Below are 21,189 nucleotides of genomic sequence, written 5' to 3' on the forward strand. Positions count from 1 at the left end.
ATGTCCATAATTTCCAGATGGGGATAAGCTTTTGGAAAGATTGCTATAATGAACATAGGTAGGCCAAGCTCTAAAAATATTTAAACCAGTAGAAATTGCAGGTTTATAAATTCATTTCTTTATAACTTTTCATTCAGTCTCCCATTGTGAAGAATAAAGAAAACAAAATGCATTGTAACTATGAACACACAGAAACAAGATTGATTTTTGTATGCTTTTATTTTACCGATTAAAAGAAAATGCATTCGTTCAACATTAATTCAAATCAACATTCGGCTGGTTTACCCAATATCTGTCAGTTAAGTTTTTCAAAGGTTTTTCTTCTTTATCGTGGAACCTCGAGATCACTTTTTTTTTCTCATTAAAATCTTCCCACCTGGCATGTTCACACCTGTGCCAGAGTACTTCCTGTTTGCAGATGTACATATAAAATCCAATGCTATGTGCTCACCGGAGACAAATAGTAGACAGAACACACCTGCCCAAATATTAAACATTTAAGATGGTAAAACCATTTTTGCAAAACAACAACGCTTATAAACCTTTTTTTCAATGTTCATAAATAGAACCCGGACATGTGTTGCATAAAAGTATATACGTTGGTATATATACACATATGCAGATTTATGTTATCTTTTTTTTAACTCCCCATTAAGTTTATAAGGTAGCAGTCTGGTCTTAGCACTGCTGGTGCCCCATGATGGCCACTTCTTTATTGCAAACTGTCCTGATTTTATACAAATGCACAACATTCGTACCACTTATAACTGGGGCCTTCTGGCCAGTCTCATAGAGACCATGTCTGTAACCCACGGTCGCCCTTGAAACGGAGTTGGCTTCCGAAGAATCAAGATCTTAAAACAATAATAATAACAATAATAAGGCCAAGTATCATTGCAAGTTAGGTTATTTCCATTTGAGTGACAGAAGGAGAAAAAGAAAAGCACAAAAGAAAGAAAAACAAAGTTAAGAGCCATTGGATCGTATGCATTCCTTTTGCATAGTTTTTGACTTCGCCTTTAACGCAAGCCAACCAGAGAGAGAAAGAGAGGCCCGTGTCGAGCTCGAGATCTGACCTGCAGTGGAAACATGGTAACGGTTTGATTTACCAAAGGCTGGCGTGAGGTTCATAATCGGTAAGGTAGCTATCGGAAAAAGCTGTAAAACACTGACCGTCTCAGATGGGGTCATAGCAGCCCTCTTTCTCTTTACTACGAGATTGTGAAATGCATATAACGTTTCTGAAAGTAAAAACGCAAACAAAAAAAACACTGGGATCCAACTGAGTTGTAACAACCGACTGGTCGCATCGATCATGAATAAAAACCTACGTGCGCTCTCAAATGGCTCAAGAATTTCATCGTAGGACCAGTCGAACGCTGATTCCAGGATCCCGCCCCTGCCCAAAACAAAACAGAAAAGAATAAAAAAATAATCATTTCATGCAGACATTTGGCCATTTTAGTTTGTTTTTAACTCCCCAGTGGAATGTTCCTAACACGTCTCATAGCAGCTTATAGGTCTGATAGAACCAACCTTGATTTTCAATAGTTAAATTACATTCACTCTTCACAGTGAAACAGGTGCATGTTAAGAGAGATCTAACGTATGTTGACCAAAGCCACAGCACAGCTGTGGACAACCGCCCAAGTCCAACCTCCCCTCCCTCCGTTAGTACATTTATCTAATAGTAGTTGTCATAATACGATAGTAGTAGTACATCTCGGCCCATCAGCCATTGGCCCTGCCCTCTGCCAGCATGTGGGCACTTCGAAAAAAAGAGTCGTATCACCGTTATCTTTGGCAGCTGGCGCAGATGATGCGCTGACAGAAGTTAAATCCAGTGACTTTGTTGAGAAGATTCTTCATTAAATGGAAACTTTCATGGTGAGAGGCCTGAGCTATTGGACTCTTGTTTGTTTCCTCCACACGTCTAACAGTAACCCTGAGAATGGCTGTTTCCTGTTCACTGCTGAGGAAGTGGTACGTTTTTGTACTGAACACACACCTCCTTCTCTGATGTATGCACTTTTTGAACGCTTACACGACATTTGCACGCGCACACACACACACACACACACGCAGACAGAAAGATTGCAAAACGAGACGCAAACAAGAAAACACTGGCGGTTTTAAATATGCTATGTCTTTGTAAAGGTTCGTAGACTTGGTCGACCAGGGACGTACGAATGACGTGGGTTTGAAATGAAAGCTATTCTGGGTTTTAGGCACGGTATGAATGCTTTAGCAGTTTGTAACGTGTCATACGCAGTCTTTCTCCGCCAACTAAAGTCCTTCGGCAAAATCGATGTACAACAAACAAGCTCACACTTATTGAAATCGTTTTTTGGTGCTGTACTAAGAAGAACTTAAAAAAAAAAAAAAAAAAAAAAAAACACAGAATCCCACTACTAGCATGCGTTTAAGAGCATTCCAACATAATCATTACAGAATGTTTGGCACCTATGTCAACGCACCTGAAAACAACATTTTTAATCCGTGGTTTGTTCAAAAAGGGAGCGAATTGAACAGATTTTAATCCACAAATGACTTTTCACACGACCCTTTTTGCGTTCTGTGCCACCAACCACGGAAAGCTGCCGTTTTCACCAATGTTGACATGGGTACCACAATAGGTTGTAAACTTGTCAACAATTAGTCAAGCTGGATCTCTTTACATCAACCCTACGAACAGGCCTTCGTGTGCCAAGAGTTGTTCGACCTCATTGGTTAACTGCTTCAAATCTTTTTTTGGACCACATATAACAAATCCTGACAAGATCTAGGTCACCGCTCACTTGATAAGCTTGCATATAAAGATCGTTTTCACGCTGCGAAGGTTTGCTTTGGCTGTTCGTTTTTGTTATAAGCGCGGATCTTCCAGGAAGATTGGGGCGATGGCTTCCATTTCAAACCTGGTTTGGCTTCGGGTAGTCGATACCGCCAAATAACAGGAAGTTCTGAGGCCTGACAGAGTAACAGTTAGCGAGGCAACTTAACGGTTTTAAAAAGTACTCCACTCTTCGACGATTCGCTTCGTTATTAGAGCACGAGAAAGTAAAGATATGCTCAGGAAAGAGGGGGATTCTGCAGAGCAAAAACGCTGGCGCTTTCAAGAAGGCTTAAGTTTGACATTCACTTATTTCAGCTATGCAAGCAACCACGATCTATCTCGACTGATTTTAAAATAAAGGAGCGAAGAGACAATATATGTAAAAGCAAAAAACACACAGACCTTCAAATGCTAAACTAGGGAAATTAAACAGGTAGAAAAAATAAAAACCAGCAACTTCTAAAGCACATTCTTTTGGAAGAGCTCTCTTTCCTCCAAAAAACACTACAAAATCTTGCCCATCGAGCACACCAACCATTTGAACGAAGCTTCAACAAAAGCTTTCTGGAAAAGTACCGCAAGTGCAGGAATCCTGAGATATGGAACAAGCAAACGTCTGTCTCCCGCCATCTAACGTTTTACAGATGAAATACCACGGCCTGGATTCAATCCGTTCGGAGCGTGTTTTCGCCCTCAATAACGATCCAATGAGGATTTTGCACTTCGGTTGGGGAATTACGGCGACGATAACGCTGAACAGACCGAGTCCGAGGCCAAAAACACATTGATTATGAAGAAGAAAGGGGGAGTTCAAGGCAACTGTGACTCGAGAAGAACAATTATCAACTGATTGTTATCACTCTTACCAAAATATCATAACCATCATCTTCATCTTCCTTGTCATATAATTCTTGCCTACCTGAGACAGACGGGAAGGACTTACAACAAAAACACATAAGAAAAAAAAAAATAAGAAAAGAAAAAAAGAACAAAACACCTATGGCTGGGCCCAGATATTGTGCTGCAGGGCGGTCAGCATGCAGGTGTCATACACCAGACTGAAAACCTCTACGATTGGTTTCACCAGCAGAGGTGCGTCTACTTCCAGGTTGAGAAAAACCAGCGGGATCTGCGTCCCGAACACGTCGTTTCCACCAATCCTCATTTCTGAATAACAATTACATAGCGATGAACAAAGAGGAAGGTTCGTAATTGTGGATCAGCCGTGTCCCTTGGCTGGAAGACTAATCTCCCTATAAAAAGGTCAACGTGAACATGGGATTTCGTCATTGCAGAAGCCAAGAAGGATCAACTGATAGTTTGAGGTAACTCCACACTTTCTAAGGGGAAACCAACAAACAGACAAAGCGAGAGAATGAACAGCTCACTGTACAACTTTTAAGCTAGCTGTATAAAAGTCCATCTCTACCATTCACTCAATTAGCTACTAAACCAATACCCAACTATACTTTCCTAGTAATAAGCAGGATATATAGATATAGATATAAATATAGAGCTAATACTGATTAAACACAGCACATATAAAGGATTAAATTCACACTACAAGAAAAAACAAAAACAAATCAAAAAGCAATGAAAGAAATAAAACAATATGTAAAATGAGAAGGGCCCATTTAGTGAAAGATCACCAAGCACAGGGTTAGAGAGGGCGTTTGGTGAGTCTACATGCCCGCGCTGAAACTCTGCATCTCGCGGTGGAAGTGCTGAGTGGGCTCGTTCAGGACCACGCTGTTGTCCATGGAGGGATGCCAGACGCGGCCCAGGCCCAGGGACACCTCCTTGACTAGATTGTGGACGGGATCTCCCTCGATGTACACCGACTGGTCCGGGTCAAAGTCAATGCTCTCTTCGGACACCTCCAGGACTTTGAGGTTGGACCCACGCAGGCGAGAGATGGCCACGAGGTTGTGGGACCACACGGTGTAGCCTGCGAAGCAAGAAACATTACTTGTGCACGGTAAAACGGAACACGAAAGGAAAAACAACAGGATCCAAAAGTGACACACCAAGGAATTATTTGATTAATCTGTAAAAAAAAAAAAAAAAAAAAGGCTTTTTGAATTTACTAAAAATTAAAGTGGTTACACAATTTAAATATCGTAATTAAGCATATATTTTTAGTTGAACTTAATATATTTGAATTGAAATAACTAAAAACATTGAGTAGATTCCAATATATTCAAGTCTGTGATTTTGAGTAAATGGAAAAGACCCGTTTATATTTGACATTCAGTCATGTTGTACAATTAAAAGACTGTCTGCAACTAGTACAGAACAAGTAGAAAGATACTTGTTACTGCATAGGCATGAGCAGAGCTTTTGCTCATCATGCATCATAGTCTTTGTACATACAGTCGTCACAACTAACCATAAGCTCTATTCTTCAGCACAATGGAACCATAAACACTTCAACATAACAGAAACTCTTTTCAAACATAACATTCAACTTTAACAGGTCTTTCCCTTCACTCAAAAACACATAAAATAACACTTAATTCCAACATTTACTCTGCTGATCCAGCCATATGCAAAGCATGCTGGGAACTAAAAATCCTCAACACAATTGTAGTTAATGCAACAAAAATCATTCATGTAATCCCAACACAAGTGGATTAAGCAAACTTCAATTTAAAATATATTTAAGTTGATTGAACAATTAAATTAAGTTAGAACGAAATGTATAGCAATTGTGTTGCTTTAGCTCATTTGAATAATTAAGTAATTTGAACAAGCAGCAAAAATCCTTATTTTCAGCAAAGATTCAAAAACAATGTGTATTCCCATTGCAAATCTAGTATTTAGGTTAATGAATGAATTCATTGAACATGATTTCTAGAATCGAAAATTATTTTTAGCTGCATATATTGAACTGTCACCACATTCAAACAGAAAATCTGACATAGTTGGTGGCTAACATGTTGCATAGCACATTTTAAATCCAGGAGCCATTTTGTTTTACTGCTATTGTTGGCTACTAATGTCACCCATTTAAGAGGGGGGAAATCATCTAAAAACATTGATGTTATGAAGCTGACAAATTATTGAAAATGTGGGGGGGGGGGGGGGGGGACATAATAAAATAAAATGTTATTTATAACAAATATATAAATAAACAAAAATAAATATAAAAAAGGACATAATAAAAAAGAATTTTAGAAACATAGATAAACATTAGATATTAAATAAATCACCTGTCATGTCTAATTTTACATAGTCATAATACAGACTATGAATGTAACAGATTAGGATACATGGTGCATAAATATATTTGATGTTATTTTCTTGATATTTAATGATATTCATTTGTAAATGTGTATATGTATGTTAAATTCTATTTATTATTTTACATTATTATTATTATTATTATTATGATTTTATTCTTATATTTTTATTATTTAAGAGTTCATTTGGATGGAATGTCCAATTTTGACACTGTATTGGGCTTTTTGTTAATGCTTTGGAAAGGTTTTAAAAAATAATATATATCAAATAAAAAAATTTAAAGACACATAATTTCCCAAATAGAGATATATATATATATATATATATATATATATATATATATATATATATATATATATATATATATATATATATATATATATATATATCTTAGACGAAAAGGTATTATGGGGGATTTTGTCCCTTATCTCAGGAATCAGTGGATTGTCAAAGGCAAGTGAAAAAGTTTCAAATGTCCACTTACCATGGATGATCAAGACAGCGAGGTGCACACAGCGCCAGGCGAGGAGAACCAGTGGGTCCTCATTGCGGTTGACGCTGAGGTCTGGGAATCCGGCGTCGTCTCTCATCAAGATGAAGTGGCTGAGGGTTCTGTGGTACTGCTGCGAGATGAGCTCCACGACCCCATCCGTCACCAGAGTGCTGTAGCTGTCCAGGTGGATCCGCTCCAGGGGCACGCTGGGCTTCAGCACGCGCAGAAGGTCCTGGCTGCACACATCCATCGCCATGACGTAGACGCGCAGGTTCGTGCTGTGACGGACCAGGGCTTTCCAGTCCTCCTCGGCGGCAGTGCCATCCAAAGGCTTGACATCCAAAGCAGCGCCGTTGAGCAAGAGAGAGAGGCGGTGGAGGGGCGCTCGGTCACCGCAGGCCAGGAGGCGGCACATGTCTGAGGTGAAGTCGCAGAAGTCTAGCGACAGAGACCGCAGGTGAGCGAGCCTTTCCAGTTCCACTGTGGAAATCAGGCTGGGCAGCTGGTTGTCGATCAGACTGAGGTGCTCGAGGGAGCTGGTGCTGGCGTTGGAGAGAGAGGCCAGAGAGCAGGGGGTCACCACACAGAGCATGAACGCAGATGACAGCCACTTCATCTGCCTGCTGTTGGACAGGATCTCTTCAAAGAGCTGCTGGATCCTAGAACAGTTTAGATGGTTAGAAATCATCATTTTTAAAGGAGGATAAATGCAAAGGCAGCACAATTTGACAAAAACATTCACTACCATTCAGAAGTTATTAAAAATAAATAAATAAATTAAAAAAGTGTCAGAAAAGATGCATTAAATTGATCAGAAAAAACATTTCAAACAAATGCTGTTCTTTCGAACATTTTATTCAGCAAAGAAACCTGGGGGAAAAAAAACTCAAATATTAAGCAGCACAACTTTTTCCAACATTGATAATAATAAGAAATGTTTCTAGAGCACCATTAGAATGATTTCTGAAGGATCATGTGACACTGAAGACTGGAGTAATGATGCTGAAAATTCAACTTTTGCCAACACAGGAATACATTCATTTAAATATATGAAAATAGAAAAATCGCTATTTTAAATCATAATAATATTTCACAGTATTACTGTTTTTACTGTATTTTTAATCAAATAAATGCAGCATTGGTGAACATTAGAGACTTGTGAAAATAAATTAATCTTACAGACTTTCCCAAACTTTTCATTTGTAGTCCAATTAAAGGTAAAGTGTGCAATTTCTGTCACTAGTGTCAGAAAACTAAACACTCTCTGAATTAAACGTACAATGTAGAAAGGTACATTGTATATGTAGCCTATATGTACATACCATACACTTTTTTTTTTTTACATTTCCATTCATGCTATTTTAAAAAGGTCATGAATTGAGAAATCTAATTTTCCTTGATATTTTGACATGTAAGAGGTCACTGTAGCATAAAAATATCATGTAAGTTTCAGAACTCAAAACTTCCTCATTAGTCCAAAAACAGCTTTTATTGAAACCAAGCTACTCAAACAATTCGTTCTGGATTTTGTCACATTATTAAGTAATAGTGCGACGAAAGACCACCTCTGCAGAAGATCAATGCCTACTTCTACATCATTGCCTCTTGTACATACAATAAAAGCTTCAGTGAGCGACATCTTTTTTTGTCATCAGTAAGACATTACAACATTTCAATTTATTTAAAACACGACACTGCAAATGACAATGTTACATCATTCGTCAATAATACGTTTTTCACTTTATCGAAATAGATGAACGATAAATAGCTCAAACGACAACAAACAATTGAAAACTGTAACTCGGTACTTTAAGTCTTGCTTGTGGCAAATAAAGTTTAAGCATAGCCTATAGCCCATAGTTTTCAAAACAATTCCATACGTGAAATGGTGGGGACAATGAAAATTATTTTAAAATGCAATACTGTTACCCAATCATAGCAGTGGGCGTTTACTTCCAAGTCCTGAATGCGGCACGCCCATCAAAACAGTGTGTTTGAAAAAGAGGGTAAAAAAAAACGGGAGAGAAAATAGCTTATTACTTCTAATTTAGGATGTTTTTGGATGTACCTCAGACAACATTATATATATAATTTTTTGGTTTTATGAAATGCTGTTCATGACCCCTTTAAATAGCAGGCAGTGTACAGTATACACACTGCGGTACGCTACTATTCAATTCTGAACACAGCCCAAGACTGACTGAGTACCTACAACTAACAAGATGGTCAGATTATCGGCAAAGCCAGCATGTAATCAGAGTGAAAGGAAAGCTTGAAACATACTCTTTCATTTTCTTGCCGCCTTGGTCGACCTGGCTGAGAAAAGAGCTGTCCAGAATCCCGTCATCCTGAAGAATGCATGTGTCCCCGTAGAGAGACAGCTTCTGGAGGTTTCTGGAGGGTAAAAAAAGAGGAATTTTCAGTTTTATGTCTTGCCAATGTAACATGATACAATATATGTGACTTGAATTACATTTACATTTTACATTTAGTCATTTAGCAGACGCTTTTATCCAAAGCGACTTACAAATTAGGACTAATTTAAGCGAGTCATCATAAAGAGGCAAAAAACAACAACAACACAAGAAGTGCTCAAAATACGAAGTTCAGGTATTATTCAGAGTAGCATAAGCCTGATAAGTGATGTTTCAAAGGGAAAAACATCGGGTTTTTTTTTTTTTTTTTTTTTTTTTAATGAGGATAAGTGCTCACGGAAGAGATGGGTTTTTAGCTGTTTTTTTTAATGTTGTCAGGGATTATATTCCTATATGATAACAGTATATATTACTAAAATTAACCACAGTAAATGACTACCAAAAATAAATAAATAAAAGCATGATACAAATAATCAGCCAAGTAATTTGGAATATACATTTTTTTTTAAATAATCAAACTCTCGCTACACCAAACAACCTATAATCAGCTCTTTTTTCTGTTCTTTACACATTTCAAACTAAAGCCTATTGTTTACATGGCAAGTTCTGGGCTATGAGTCCTTCTAGTGCGTTTCTATTGTACATAAACAGAAATGTAGGTTACGATCAGCATCAGGAAACATCTATGAAGAGCAGGAAAAACAAAGCCAGTGTTGTTTGAACGTTTTGTAAGATTCGGTTAGAATGTTAACAATGCAGTAAGGCTCGTGGGAGTTTAGCCAGCAGTTTTACTCCTTAGAACCATCTAGTATTTATTTTATGTTACAAGTGCTTATTTTCCCCCCAGTAATCCAATAGTGTTTAGAATGTTTTTAAATTTCACTAGCAAATATTCATTAGACACAAGTTCCCTTTGTCCTAATCCCAAATTTTTTAATTAAGAATGTGTGGATTATATTAGAATGTATCCCAGTTGTTCTATTAATTCTATTTTACTAATTACTATCATTAGGTACTAATACTATAGCTTTCCTACATAGCAAGTAAACAGACACTAGTCTCCATCCATCCATCCCTCCCTCCCTCCCTCCCTCCATCCATCACTAATAACATTTTTAATGTAATTAGTTTTTAATCATATTACTCTTATTAGATGCTTAATGTAACTATAAATTAGTCATTTAAACTAATTACATGTGACAAATGAGCAATTATAACTAGATAAAAAGACACTAGTAACAAGTGAGATAGATATTAATGTCTAAAAAAAAATAGGTACTAGTATCAAATAAAGTACTAGTGCAATAGATACGATTAGAAAACAGAAATAAGCACCAGCAACAATGTTAATAGACTAGTTGAAAGAAAAAATATCTTAGATTGATATCTGAAACACAGATCCTCATAGAACTCAATGAAGAAAAAAAAAAAAAAGAAGCAATTTGTTACCAGTAACATTGGAATAGCATCCAGTGAATACGTATTAGTGATACGGAGAAAGATACGAGTCGCTATTGGATTGCCTACTAGTAAATCAAGTATTATTAGTCATACAAAATCATAGCTACAAAAATAGATAGTAGTAGGTTGCGCTTGTCATAAGAAGTGATCGCAGCTTGGTTATGCACGAAGCAGGCAGCCATGCGATGCTTCAAACATGAGCGTTACGTAATGCGCAGGGTTTGTTTATGGCTGCTGATCAAACGTAAGCAAAGCAGACAGAAAGGATTTCTATTGTCAATGCATGCAAATCGAGCACAAATCCATATAGCTACCTGTTATTACGCAGACTGCCGAGAACACACAACACCTGATCCAAATATGTCACCATCGCATCTTTCGCGAACTGCGGGTCGCTCTCGACGGCTTCCATTCCGCGCTGCAGCGGGCTTAAGTATCCGTCCACCGGGGCAAACTCCAGCTGCAGCTCCCGCACGAACGAGCCGAACTTGCGCATGAGGAACTCTAATCGCGGGGTTTGTTCTGACCCAGAGCCGCCGCCGTTGGTTCCTCCACCGACGCGCAGCTTGAGCTCCGTCCACAGCGCAGGGTAGAAGAGACACTCCCTCCAGCGAGAGCACACGGCCGAGGCCCGGAGCTTGTCTCGGTCTGACAGGAAGGAAAATATGTGGACAATGAGCTCGCTGGGTAACGCCAAGGCTCCGACGCTACTGCACAGAGCCATGGCAGAAGGCTTGAAAGATGCAATGAAGATTAAAAACGAAACCGTTACACAAACTCCGTGCCTTGCCTCTCCTCTATGTTACTGCGCTGAGTGAAAACAAACAACTGCGCGATGAGCTTTGCTTTCAATACTACTGGATCAGTCCACTTTCATTTTCCTACAGGGCGGCTGGAAAATTGTCAGAAGATAATGTGTGCGTACTGAGCGAAAATGAGGTGGAAATATATTATATTGAAGCGCACATACTATTAGACAAAACTTGTGTCTGCTAATGTTAATTTAAATGTGTATTTCGTGTGTCGCACTTTTAGTCAATTAGGTGGATCCAGTGGTTTCTTCCGAAAATGCCTTATTTTTGCCATACAACGAGTGGCCGAAGGAGGGCGCAAGAAGTAATTTCAGTCTTTTTTCTTTTCATTTTTTTATGATTGCAAAAAATACAGAGATGTTTATGATGTACAACTTTGTATACAATAAACAAAATGCATTAACAATATGTTCAATGTCACCAGAATACATAAAGGAAAAAAGAGTCTGAAAACAGAATAACAAAAATAACTAAAGCAAAATAAAAGATAGAGAAAATTTCTATACATCAATAAATTAAAGTTCTTACGAATTGAAGACGTTCTACTTGCTTTCTTATGTACTCAGACTCTTTTATCATTGGAATCAAATGTGCACATAACTTGTGGAGACCTGGATCAAATAAACAAATTACATGTTCTAATAAATAGAGACTTAAACAAAATACATGTTCTAATAACTGGGGTTAGATATTTTAGGATTCCAAAAATAACTTTAGTAGTGAAAAACACAACTAAATCTTTTGATCTCCCTAAATATGATGATCCTCTGCAAGGGACCCCCTTCATAATAATAAAAATAAATTAATTTCCATGTACAAAGACTCATTTACACTATGTGAGAAAAATAAAATATTAAGTTAACGTTTAAATTGTCATTGTGTTACAGCCAAGAGAAATTCAAAAAAAAAAATCTGATTCTAAAATAGTCCATATTTACTCTGTAAACAGCATATATTTTACAGACTCCAGCAGTAACCGGCTTAAAACTTCTGATTAAATGTGTAACAAACTGCATAATAAAATAAAGGCAGAAATATACATGAAAAAGATCTGAGTAAGGTGGTGCTGGCTCTCAATTATTAGTCATTTCAAAAACGCTACTGACAAGTTTGACTGGGAGTGCAGACAACAGAAAGCCATTCTTTTCCCATTGCACTTAATCCGGGCGAGGAGAGAGAAATAAATCTTGATAATTGTTTTGTGCGAAATTATAATCTTAGTCAAAGATGAATCACGCTTAACAAAACAAGTCCCGTATTTGCACAATTAATCTGACTTTGAGTTATATCAATTAGGTTATCATTTATGTGTTATTATTAACACATTAAAGGATGAAAAAAGAAAAGATTAAAGGAAAGATTTCAATTAAAGGGTGAAAGTGGCATGTGATGATGCCTAAAATTTAACATGGAATTAAAGTATAATAGTGTGCTTATGCAGTTGAAGTTAAGATGTGCAGCCAAAATACTTCAGTATACATTTGTATCGGTTTATAAAGAGTCTCAGCTAGATAAAGAATATTTTTCTTTTTTTATAATTGTTGTAGGCCTACTACTAAAACGACAAAATGAGAGAACTTCAAATGCTTGAAACTACACTGAAACAAAAGTGTTTAAAATAAAACATCTTTTAACATAACTTTGTATATATGTGAATTTATATTGTTGACGCCTTATGTAAATTTGTCAGCGCGTTAAGGTATTTTATAAAATAAATGATATTCTGATAATCTAAATAAATGGAATTGTTTACATGTGACGTCACTTCCTGGTTAACGCCACCAGAAGGAAGAGCTCGAAGAAAGCAACAGAAAGAAAAGGCTGATGAAGACATGGCTGAACTGTCACTGTACCTCACAAACGTTAACGTGTCTTTGGGACAAACTATGGACACAGAGAAGGTAAAGTCATTTTTAAATATAATAAGCAGTTGCCTTGGAATTACATACTTTCTTTTGACTACAGTCGACATATGACATGTCATTCTATTTCCTTGTTCGTTACATCCTTGTCCACCGAGGAAACCTGATATGTTGATTAGACATCATGTAATCTCTAAATATAAAATGTTATTTATATTACAATAATAACGATATGTTATATTATCATATAATGTACATTTTATCTATCTTTCTATGTGTAATGTTCTATCTATCTATCTATCTATTACAGTGTGTAATGTTCTTTATCTGCTGGTTTAGAGTTCAACTGTGGTGAAAGACTTTGAAAATGTGGAACTAGGAGATTTGGGCAAAAAGCAGCCAAAGATTCCTCGCAGAACAATTTACTTTGCAAGTGGTGAAACCATGGAGGAGTACAGTACTGATGAAGAGGAGGAAGACGAACTGGAGAAAAAGAACACTTTAAGGACTGTGGATCCGGTGAGTAGCATCAAATCATCAAATATGAATGTAGTTTCAGTTATCATATTAAACTTATAGTCACTTTGTATCTCTGATTATAGGCAAAGTTGACCTGGGGTCCATACGTCTGGTTCCAAATGTGGAGAGTGGCTACCTCAACCATCTCAGGTAACGAAACTCTTTCCAGTGACATTTGGTTCCACGAAAACGGTTCAAATGTAACATTCTGACCCAAATATTTCAGTTTGTGACTATCTTGGAGAGAGAATGGCCTCATTGCTGGGAATCACAACGCCAAAATATCAGTATGCAATTGATGAGTACTACAGGATGAAGAAGGAGGTATGTGCACCAGTATTACTATTCTTCTGCCTTCACTAATCAGCTGATGTTCTCAAAAGTAGCATGTACAGATACTCTTGAGGGATTTGAACAGCTTTGGCCTTGTGAGACCCTGATAACGTGTCATCCGCAGGAGGAAGAAGAAGAGGAGGAGAACCATCTCTCTGAGGAGGCAGAACGTCGTTTTGACGAACAGCACAATCAGGAGGGCCAGCAGGCAAAGACTGACCAACCAGAAGCAACTGCTTCTTTTGTGAATGTGACCTTTGAACTGGAGCAGGAATCACATGCTACACCTGATGCAAATAAAGTGCCTGCACCCATTCCCTCCTAAAATATTGTTCAGTGGATTGAGAATATTAGATGGTTCTACCATATTTACCGTAGGCTAAAGGTGTGCTGGTTTCCTTTTTTGGGGAGTAAAGTTTATCATACATGAAGTTGAACATGAAGGTAACATGTTGTTTATGCATAGCTGACAATGCTTCTGCTTTGAACGCAGAACTATTTTAACAATCATTTTATAAAGCCATACATAAACCCTCTTTTAGTCACTACAACAATTCATTGTACATTTTAATAATTATAAACACCTAATAAGCCTGCTAAACACATTAAAAACTGCATGGATCAAAAATTTCTGAAGCTGCCGAGACATTAGTTGTAATATTAGAAATGTCAATGTTACTGATGAGTTGTTGAAGGTGTAAATGGTCAGATGGGTAGACCCTCTCTTTCAAACAGTTATTTTTCTAACTAAATATTCTTTTTATGTGAACACGTTTTTTGTGTGCATTACCCATGGGTTTTGAATTCAATTTGTCTACCCCCTTACAAAAACAAATGCATTTCATTTTGAAGAGTGTGTAATTTATTTGTGTACAATAATTTTGTATTATGTAGGTGAAAATACACCTACCTTTCTATAATGTAGGTGAAAAAATACAGTTTGTTTTGTACATAATATTACTTAATAAACAATTCCATATACAACTGAGCTATTCTGTATATTCCTCTTGGCTGAGGGTTAGGGTCCCATAGAACAACTTGACTTGGGATACAGAGGGATGTCATGAATCATCTAAATCAGCTGTGTTGCTGTCAGTGTCATTAGCCACCAGCACCTCTCTGTTCTCGTAAGTCCAGAAGCCATTGAGGTCGATGAGGATACTAGTGACGGTATCACCCTGACCACTGTTCACCAGGTCCTGTAGTGTGATCTTATACGGATCTTTGGGCTTCACCATATCAAAGATTTCATCCTGCAGACAACAGACAGAAAAAAGTGAATTATAATACATTACTGGCATCTTATAGCAACATGAAATTACTATTTCTCTACTTGCTGATAAATGGGAATGGACTTTAACTCTTATATAAAGAAGAGCTAAAGGCAGTTTACCTTAACATCCTGGAAGGAAACTGGCTCCTGCCCATGGATTTTCATTTGTTCCTGAATGGCCTGATATCACAGATGAATAGGTTAGTTTCTACTTATTATATATATATATATAAAATCAAAAAAGCTAACAAACACCTCTACTTACCCTGAAGAAGTAGTTGAGCGTGAATACGTTGAGATAGCCTTTGTTTTCCATGTCTAGCAGTTTGAAAATATACTGGAGGGCTGCAGGTTCTTTCCTGTTTTCTAGAGCCAGCACAAAGTCTAGATAGGTCTTATAGTCCTAAATTAAAACAACAGAAATGCATGTTTATGTTTTTAGATAATGAAAATGTTTACGTCGAATTACATGCATAATAAGAATAAGAAATAAGAATAAGATAATAATAAGAAATGTTTCTTGAGCAGCAAATCAGCATATAAGAAGAATGATTTCTGAAGGATCATGTGACACTGAAGACTGGAGTAATGATGCTGAATATTCAGCTTTGCCATCACAGGAATAAAATACATTTTAAATATATTAAAATAATTTTAAAAAGTGGTGTTAAATTGTAATAATATTTTACAATACTACGTTTTCTACTGTATTTAAAAGCAGCCTTGGTGTGCATAAGAGACTTCTTTCAAAAACATTCCAGTGTACCAGTCTCCCAAAGCACTACTGTGCCACAAGCTGTGACTCTGACAGCAGACATTTGTCTTAAGGGACACTCTTACTGTGATGCAAATTATTAATTAAGTCAAAAGGTTATACCATTTCACCGTCGTAGGTTAAGCATTCCTGGTAGACACGGTCTAGAAAAACACTAGTTAGAGTTCCGGTGCCATAGCGAGACAGCTCTTCCTTACTGAGCATCCCATTATGGTCCTTATCCAGGTTAAGGTACTGTCCTGTAAATAGGAAATATGACGATTAGCATATGAGACGTAACTTATAACTTACATTATATTATAACACTGATTAAGTGTATTTTGCAGGCATACCATAAACACGAAGAGCAGAAGGTGCAGAGAACCAGTTGGACTCCTGACTCTCCTTTGATAGTTCCTCGTCTCGGAGCTATAAATGAATAAATCTGATTAGCTTAATGTTGCAGGTCACTCGCACAGAAAAACTTTCGAATAGCTTGCTAACTAGATGATGGATGGATGGATGGATGGATGGATGGATGGATGGATGGATGGATGGATGGATGGATGGATGGATGGATGGATGGATGGATGGATGGATGGATGGATGGATGGATGGATGGATGGATAGATAGAACGATAGATAGATAGATAGATAGATAGATAGATAGATAGATAGATAGATAGATAGATAGATAGATAGATAGATAGATAGATAGATAGATAGATAGATAGATTTCACCAACCCCAAACTTTTGAACAGGAGAGTATATAGATATAATTATATATGTATATATTATAGGTTAACTTGAGTGAGAGTCTGTACGCTACCTCAAGTAGGTCATCCAAGAAACTGCAAGCCAGGATGTCCTGAATTTTTATCTTTCCTGCAGAGCAAATACAAAACATTAGAATGATTCGTTTCATTCCAGTTTTTTCCACAGGGTAAAATCTGAATGATGTCTGCAGGTGCTCTGACTTCAATTTAAAGGCAAAGTTAGAATTTTTAAAAACAGCACGACCACAGGAGAATTACCAGTGTGTAGAGGATCAAGGAAGAAGAAGAACTTGCGAACGGCAGTGCAAACATAAAACGAGTAGAAGGATTTCTCCAGGCCATCTAGTTGGGGGAGTGTGGGAATTAACTCTAGGATGTAGTTCTCCAAATCCTGCAGAAAGAAACAGTCACACACTGAAGTCTTTCCTTTAAACAACACAGCTTTACTCCTAAGAAGATATTGTGCATACTGTGATTTTCACAGCGTTCCAGAGGGTAAAACGAGATTACTTACAGACTCACGAAGATAACCCTGACCTGCTACATCATAGAGACTCAAACCAATCCTGGTTTGGTGCAGCCACACTGCCAGAGAAGAAACCGTGATTCATCTACACATCTGTATTATAGTGTTTAGAATCAACTAAAAGATCTAAAAGACTCATAATTAACTGCCATCATAAGACGAGAACGCAATGAGAACACACATCACAGAATTGATAACTACCTTTTCTCATGACATAGTTGAAGAACTGCATAATTGATATCCTCCCATACGGATCATTATGAAGTAGTTTGGCGTAGACTCTGGCAGTGAAGAAAAGCCTGATGGGGGTGTAATGATTATGAAACAAACAAAAGTGAGTCATAAGCTTTGTCCACCTACGAATTACATCGACTTAGAATACAGTTATCAGCTCATAAACTCATGGTTTTCGAGTGATACTAATTGGTCACTACACTTTTCAATGATGCACTTACTTGCATTTGGCGCCTGCTTGTTCTCCAACCTTTAGGAAACTCTCATAACTGATCATGGCCTCGTCACCGGTCGTGGGCGGCACTTGATGCTTATCGAGGAGAAACCAAAGGTTCTGTAGGAAAGAAAAAAAAACATTTGCAAGAGGAAATAGAAAACACAGGCATGTTTAATAACTAAACAAAAGCTGATTTGTAACTCTTACTTGTAACTCTTCATTGTCCAATAGTTCCCGGCTTTTCCTCTGGAGAAACACTGCCCTCGATTCTTCTCTGAGTTTCTGCAGCAAGACTTCATCTTCTGCAGGAAGCTGAGGTGAAATATTATGAAGTTAAGATTAAGAAGGTAGTACGTACACTACAGTTTGGGGTCAGTAAAATTGTTTTAAAGTCCCCCCAATCAAGTTTTTAATGTTGTTTATATGTTTATGTGGTGTTTTTAATATGCTTTAAGACAAATCATGTGCAAATTCATAAGTCAACACCATTTAAAACTGCAGTGAAACAAAGACAGTCCCAAAAACACGGTTTGAAATCGCTGATGTTCCTGACGTCACCTTGTAACCAATCACGTCAACATGTGATCATCAATGAGTGGATCTCTGAGCTGGTGTGAATGAGTGGAGGCGGAGCTAATTTGCATATTCATAGAACCGCGTATATTAAACGAGGCAAGGGTGTAGAGTTACATTCATGCTATTTTAAGGCATGAAAAAAAACGGTTTAAGGAAAAAACGTTTAAATATGTCATTTTGGTGATCAAAGATGAGTTTTAAGGGACAATATTATTGACTACAGGGGGACTTTAAAGAAATGTATACTTATTTTGAGCAAAAATGCATTAAATTGATCAAAAGTGACAGTAAAGACATTTAAAATGTTACAAAAGATTTCTATTTCAAATATATGGCTGTTCTTTTGATATTTCTATTCTTGAAAGAATCCCTTCCGCAAAAATATATTAAGCAGGACAACTGTTTTCAAGACTGATGATAATACTAATAAATGTAAAGCAGCATATCAGAATGATTTCTGAAGGATCATGTGACACTGAAGACTGCCACCACTGGGATACATTTCATTTTAAAATATATTAAAATAAAAACAGTTATTTTAAATTGTAATAGTATTTCTGTTTTTATTGTATTTTTGCTCAGATAAATTCAGTTTTGGTAAGCATAAGAGACTTATTTGTCTCTTGGTTGCCAGCCAAGAGACAAATGATATGGCCAAGAGACAAATGATTGTGATATGGTTGCCAGCAGCCATATCACCCTGTAGCCCAAGACTGGTTGCTCACTGAAGCTAAGCAGGGCTGAGCCTGGTTAGTACCTGGATGGGAGACCTCCTGAGAAAAACCAGGTTGCTGCTGGAAGAGGTGTTAGTGAGGCCAGTAGGGGGTGCTCACCCTGTGGTCTGTGTGGGTCCTAACACCCCAGTATAGTGATGGGGACACTATACTGTCAAAGAGCACCGTCCTTCGGATGAGACGTTAAACCGAGGTCCTGACTCTCTGTGGTCATTAAAAATCCCAGGATGTCCTTCGAAAAAGAGTAGGGGTGTAACCCCGGCATCCTGGCCAAATTTGCCCCTTGGCCTCTGTCCATCATGGCCTCCTAATCATCCCCATATACTGATTGGCTTCATCACTGTCTCCTCTCCACCAGTAAGCTGGTGTGTGGTGGGCGTTCTGGCGCAATATGGCTGCCGTCGCATCATCCAAGTGGATGCTGCACATTGGTGGTGGTTGAGGAGATCCCCCCTTTCATGTAAAGCGCTTTGAGTGCCGAGAAAAGCGCTATATAAATGTAATGAATTATTAATTATTATTATTATTATTATTTCAAAAACATATAAAATATTTCCGACCCAAAGTTTTGAACGGTAGTGTGAGCTGATGAACAATATGAAAAAGTGGAGCACTTTATGCCAGCTTTAAGACATTTATCATTGTAATGATAGGTCAGACTATGATAAATGGATGTAATTGTAAAAATGTTAATATGCTATAATATACCACAACCACTGACAACAACACTGTACTCTCATTACTGATTAAACCTAGAACAACTCACCCTGTAGTAGAAGCGTGGGATGTGTTTAAATGAGTCAACTTCTCCTTTCCCGCCTCCTTTCCATTCAGTGTAATACTTGGTGAACAGTTCAGTTTCCTCTGCTTTCTTCTCCTCCTCTGTTTTGCCATCTGTTCAATACAATTAACCCACACATTATGATTATTCATACTGTACAATCCTCATCCGTATTTATTTAGGTATTAAGCATGAATATTTATGTCCAGCTTAGTTTCCTAGTTAAATCATAGTAAGCATGAGCAAAACCATGGATGGCTCCTCATTACCAGTGTTGGGTGTAACTAATTAGCCTACTAAGTAATCTAATTACTGTATTACTTTTCCCTTGAAAAGGTAAAGTAAGGGATTACTCTTAATTTTTCTGTAATTTAATTAGTTACTTCAGATGTAATTGCATTAAATACTGTATAGACAACAACAATTCTATATAAAATAGTGGATTTAGCATTAACATTTATTGTAAAAATGTAGGCTATGTTTTAATGTCAGTTCAATTTATCCAATTGTATACTGTTTATTTAAAATAATTAAAATTTCAGTTTCGTGTTTATCTTTGTATTGTTCAACTGGTCGAGGTTGATATGTGATTTATAAAGTAATTAGCAATAAGTAGCCTAATCCAATACTTTTTAGAGAGAGTAATTACTACAGTAATCTAAATACACTGTAGAATATGTAACACTGCTCATTACCAGGGTGATTCCTACTTTGCAATACATTTTAATGTCCACATTATTTATGTTTTAATATATTGGATAAATACTAAACTTCTGAGTAACACAAAAGTTTTTACTACAATATTTTATTACATATGGAAATCATATTAGCCGGTTTTCATTTATCACCATGGATAGGGTAACTATGGTTTCTATACAACAAACTATAGTAATTGTTGTCACTAATGACATTAAGTCAGTTCCCTAAAATAATATTTAGTATAACGTTAGTCTAAATCTACAAAAATTGTATCTAATATAATGGCGTTATTAAAGTAAAACAACGTTACAATTTCGCAAGCGACTTTTAATCCTAATAGATGGATATACCCATTGATTGGGAGATTTCTATATAAATGTTATAATATTTATATTAATTTTCTCTCTTTGAACTCCCTATAAGTATACGTTAAATCTCTATAAGTTAGTTATTGATTAGATAAAGTCATAATCTCACCTTGTTTCGCAGAGGCGAGTCTTTTTCGCAGTAAATCTTTCCAATGTGCGGTTTTGTCGTTTGCCATTCTTAACTTTACTCGGTCATAATAATTTTTAAACTGACCAGCTCAAAACTGATTATTAATCAAACTGTAATATGTTCGAGTAGGCTAGGCGGTTGATCAACTGTTTACATCTCTGACCGAAAGGCGCACGAGTGACGTCATTG

The 21,189-nt window shown here is 37.1% G+C and overlaps 3 protein-coding genes across 3 annotated transcripts; 1 reads left to right on the top strand and 2 right to left on the bottom strand.

The window, feature by feature from the left end:
• Window positions 1-200: 200 nt before the first annotated feature.
• On the bottom strand, window positions 201-11,417 carry fbxo33 (F-box protein 33). Its single transcript, XM_082142342.1, has 4 exons — window positions 10,720-11,417; window positions 8,853-8,963; window positions 6,561-7,228; window positions 201-4,781 (listed from the first exon to the last, which is right to left on the bottom strand). Exons 1-4 carry the CDS (start codon window positions 11,127-11,129, stop codon window positions 4,516-4,518), a joined length of 1,455 nt encoding a protein of 484 aa, XP_081998468.1. The 5' UTR covers window positions 11,130-11,417; the 3' UTR covers window positions 201-4,515.
• Window positions 11,418-12,972: 1,555 nt separating this feature from the next.
• On the top strand, window positions 12,973-14,919 carry fam177a1 (family with sequence similarity 177 member A1). Its single transcript, XM_082142377.1, has 5 exons — window positions 12,973-13,118; window positions 13,419-13,598; window positions 13,682-13,748; window positions 13,825-13,922; window positions 14,056-14,919. Exons 1-5 carry the CDS (start codon window positions 13,050-13,052, stop codon window positions 14,254-14,256), a joined length of 615 nt encoding a protein of 204 aa, XP_081998503.1. The 5' UTR covers window positions 12,973-13,049; the 3' UTR covers window positions 14,257-14,919.
• Window positions 14,771-21,168, bottom strand: ppp2r3c (protein phosphatase 2, regulatory subunit B'', gamma). The gene is made up of 13 exons (XM_082142346.1): window positions 20,980-21,168; window positions 19,789-19,916; window positions 17,920-18,024; window positions 17,717-17,829; window positions 17,463-17,560; window positions 17,250-17,320; window positions 16,994-17,126; window positions 16,789-16,844; window positions 16,312-16,387; window positions 16,082-16,218; window positions 15,470-15,607; window positions 15,325-15,384; window positions 14,771-15,184 (listed from the first exon to the last, which is right to left on the bottom strand). Exons 1-13 carry the CDS (start codon window positions 21,044-21,046, stop codon window positions 14,993-14,995), a joined length of 1,374 nt encoding a protein of 457 aa, XP_081998472.1. The 5' UTR covers window positions 21,047-21,168; the 3' UTR covers window positions 14,771-14,992.
• Window positions 21,169-21,189: the final 21 nt, after the last annotated feature.

This window comes from Leuciscus leuciscus (assembly GCF_965113295.1).
Source record: "Leuciscus leuciscus genome assembly, chromosome: 17".
Taxonomy (NCBI): Eukaryota; Metazoa; Chordata; class Actinopteri; order Cypriniformes; family Leuciscidae; genus Leuciscus; species Leuciscus leuciscus.

Coding starts and splice junctions, on each gene's coding strand:
- fam177a1 (XM_082142377.1), top strand. CDS start 13,050: ATGGCTGAACTGTCACTGTACCTCACAAACGTTAACGTGTCTTTGGGA. Junction 13,749..13,824: donor GGCTACCTCAACCATCTCAG/GTAACGAAACTC, acceptor CAAATATTTCAG/TTTGTGACTATCTTGGAGAG. Junction 13,923..14,055: donor ACTACAGGATGAAGAAGGAG/GTATGTGCACCA, acceptor TGTCATCCGCAG/GAGGAAGAAGAAGAGGAGGA.
- fbxo33 (XM_082142342.1), bottom strand. CDS start 11,129: ATGGCTCTGTGCAGTAGCGTCGGAGCCTTGGCGTTACCCAGCGAGCTC. Junction 8,964..10,719: donor GGCAGTCTGCGTAATAACAG/GTAGCTATATGG, acceptor TTTACCCTCCAG/AAACCTCCAGAAGCTGTCTC. Junction 7,229..8,852: donor GGCGGCAAGAAAATGAAAGA/GTATGTTTCAAG, acceptor AAACTGTTCTAG/GATCCAGCAGCTCTTTGAAG.
- ppp2r3c (XM_082142346.1), bottom strand. CDS start 21,046: ATGGCAAACGACAAAACCGCACATTGGAAAGATTTACTGCGAAAAAGA. Junction 17,127..17,249: donor AGGGTTATCTTCGTGAGTCT/GTAAGTAATCTC, acceptor TTCTTTCTGCAG/GATTTGGAGAACTACATCCT. Junction 16,845..16,993: donor CCTTGATCCTCTACACACTG/GTAATTCTCCTG, acceptor TTTGCTCTGCAG/GAAAGATAAAAATTCAGGAC.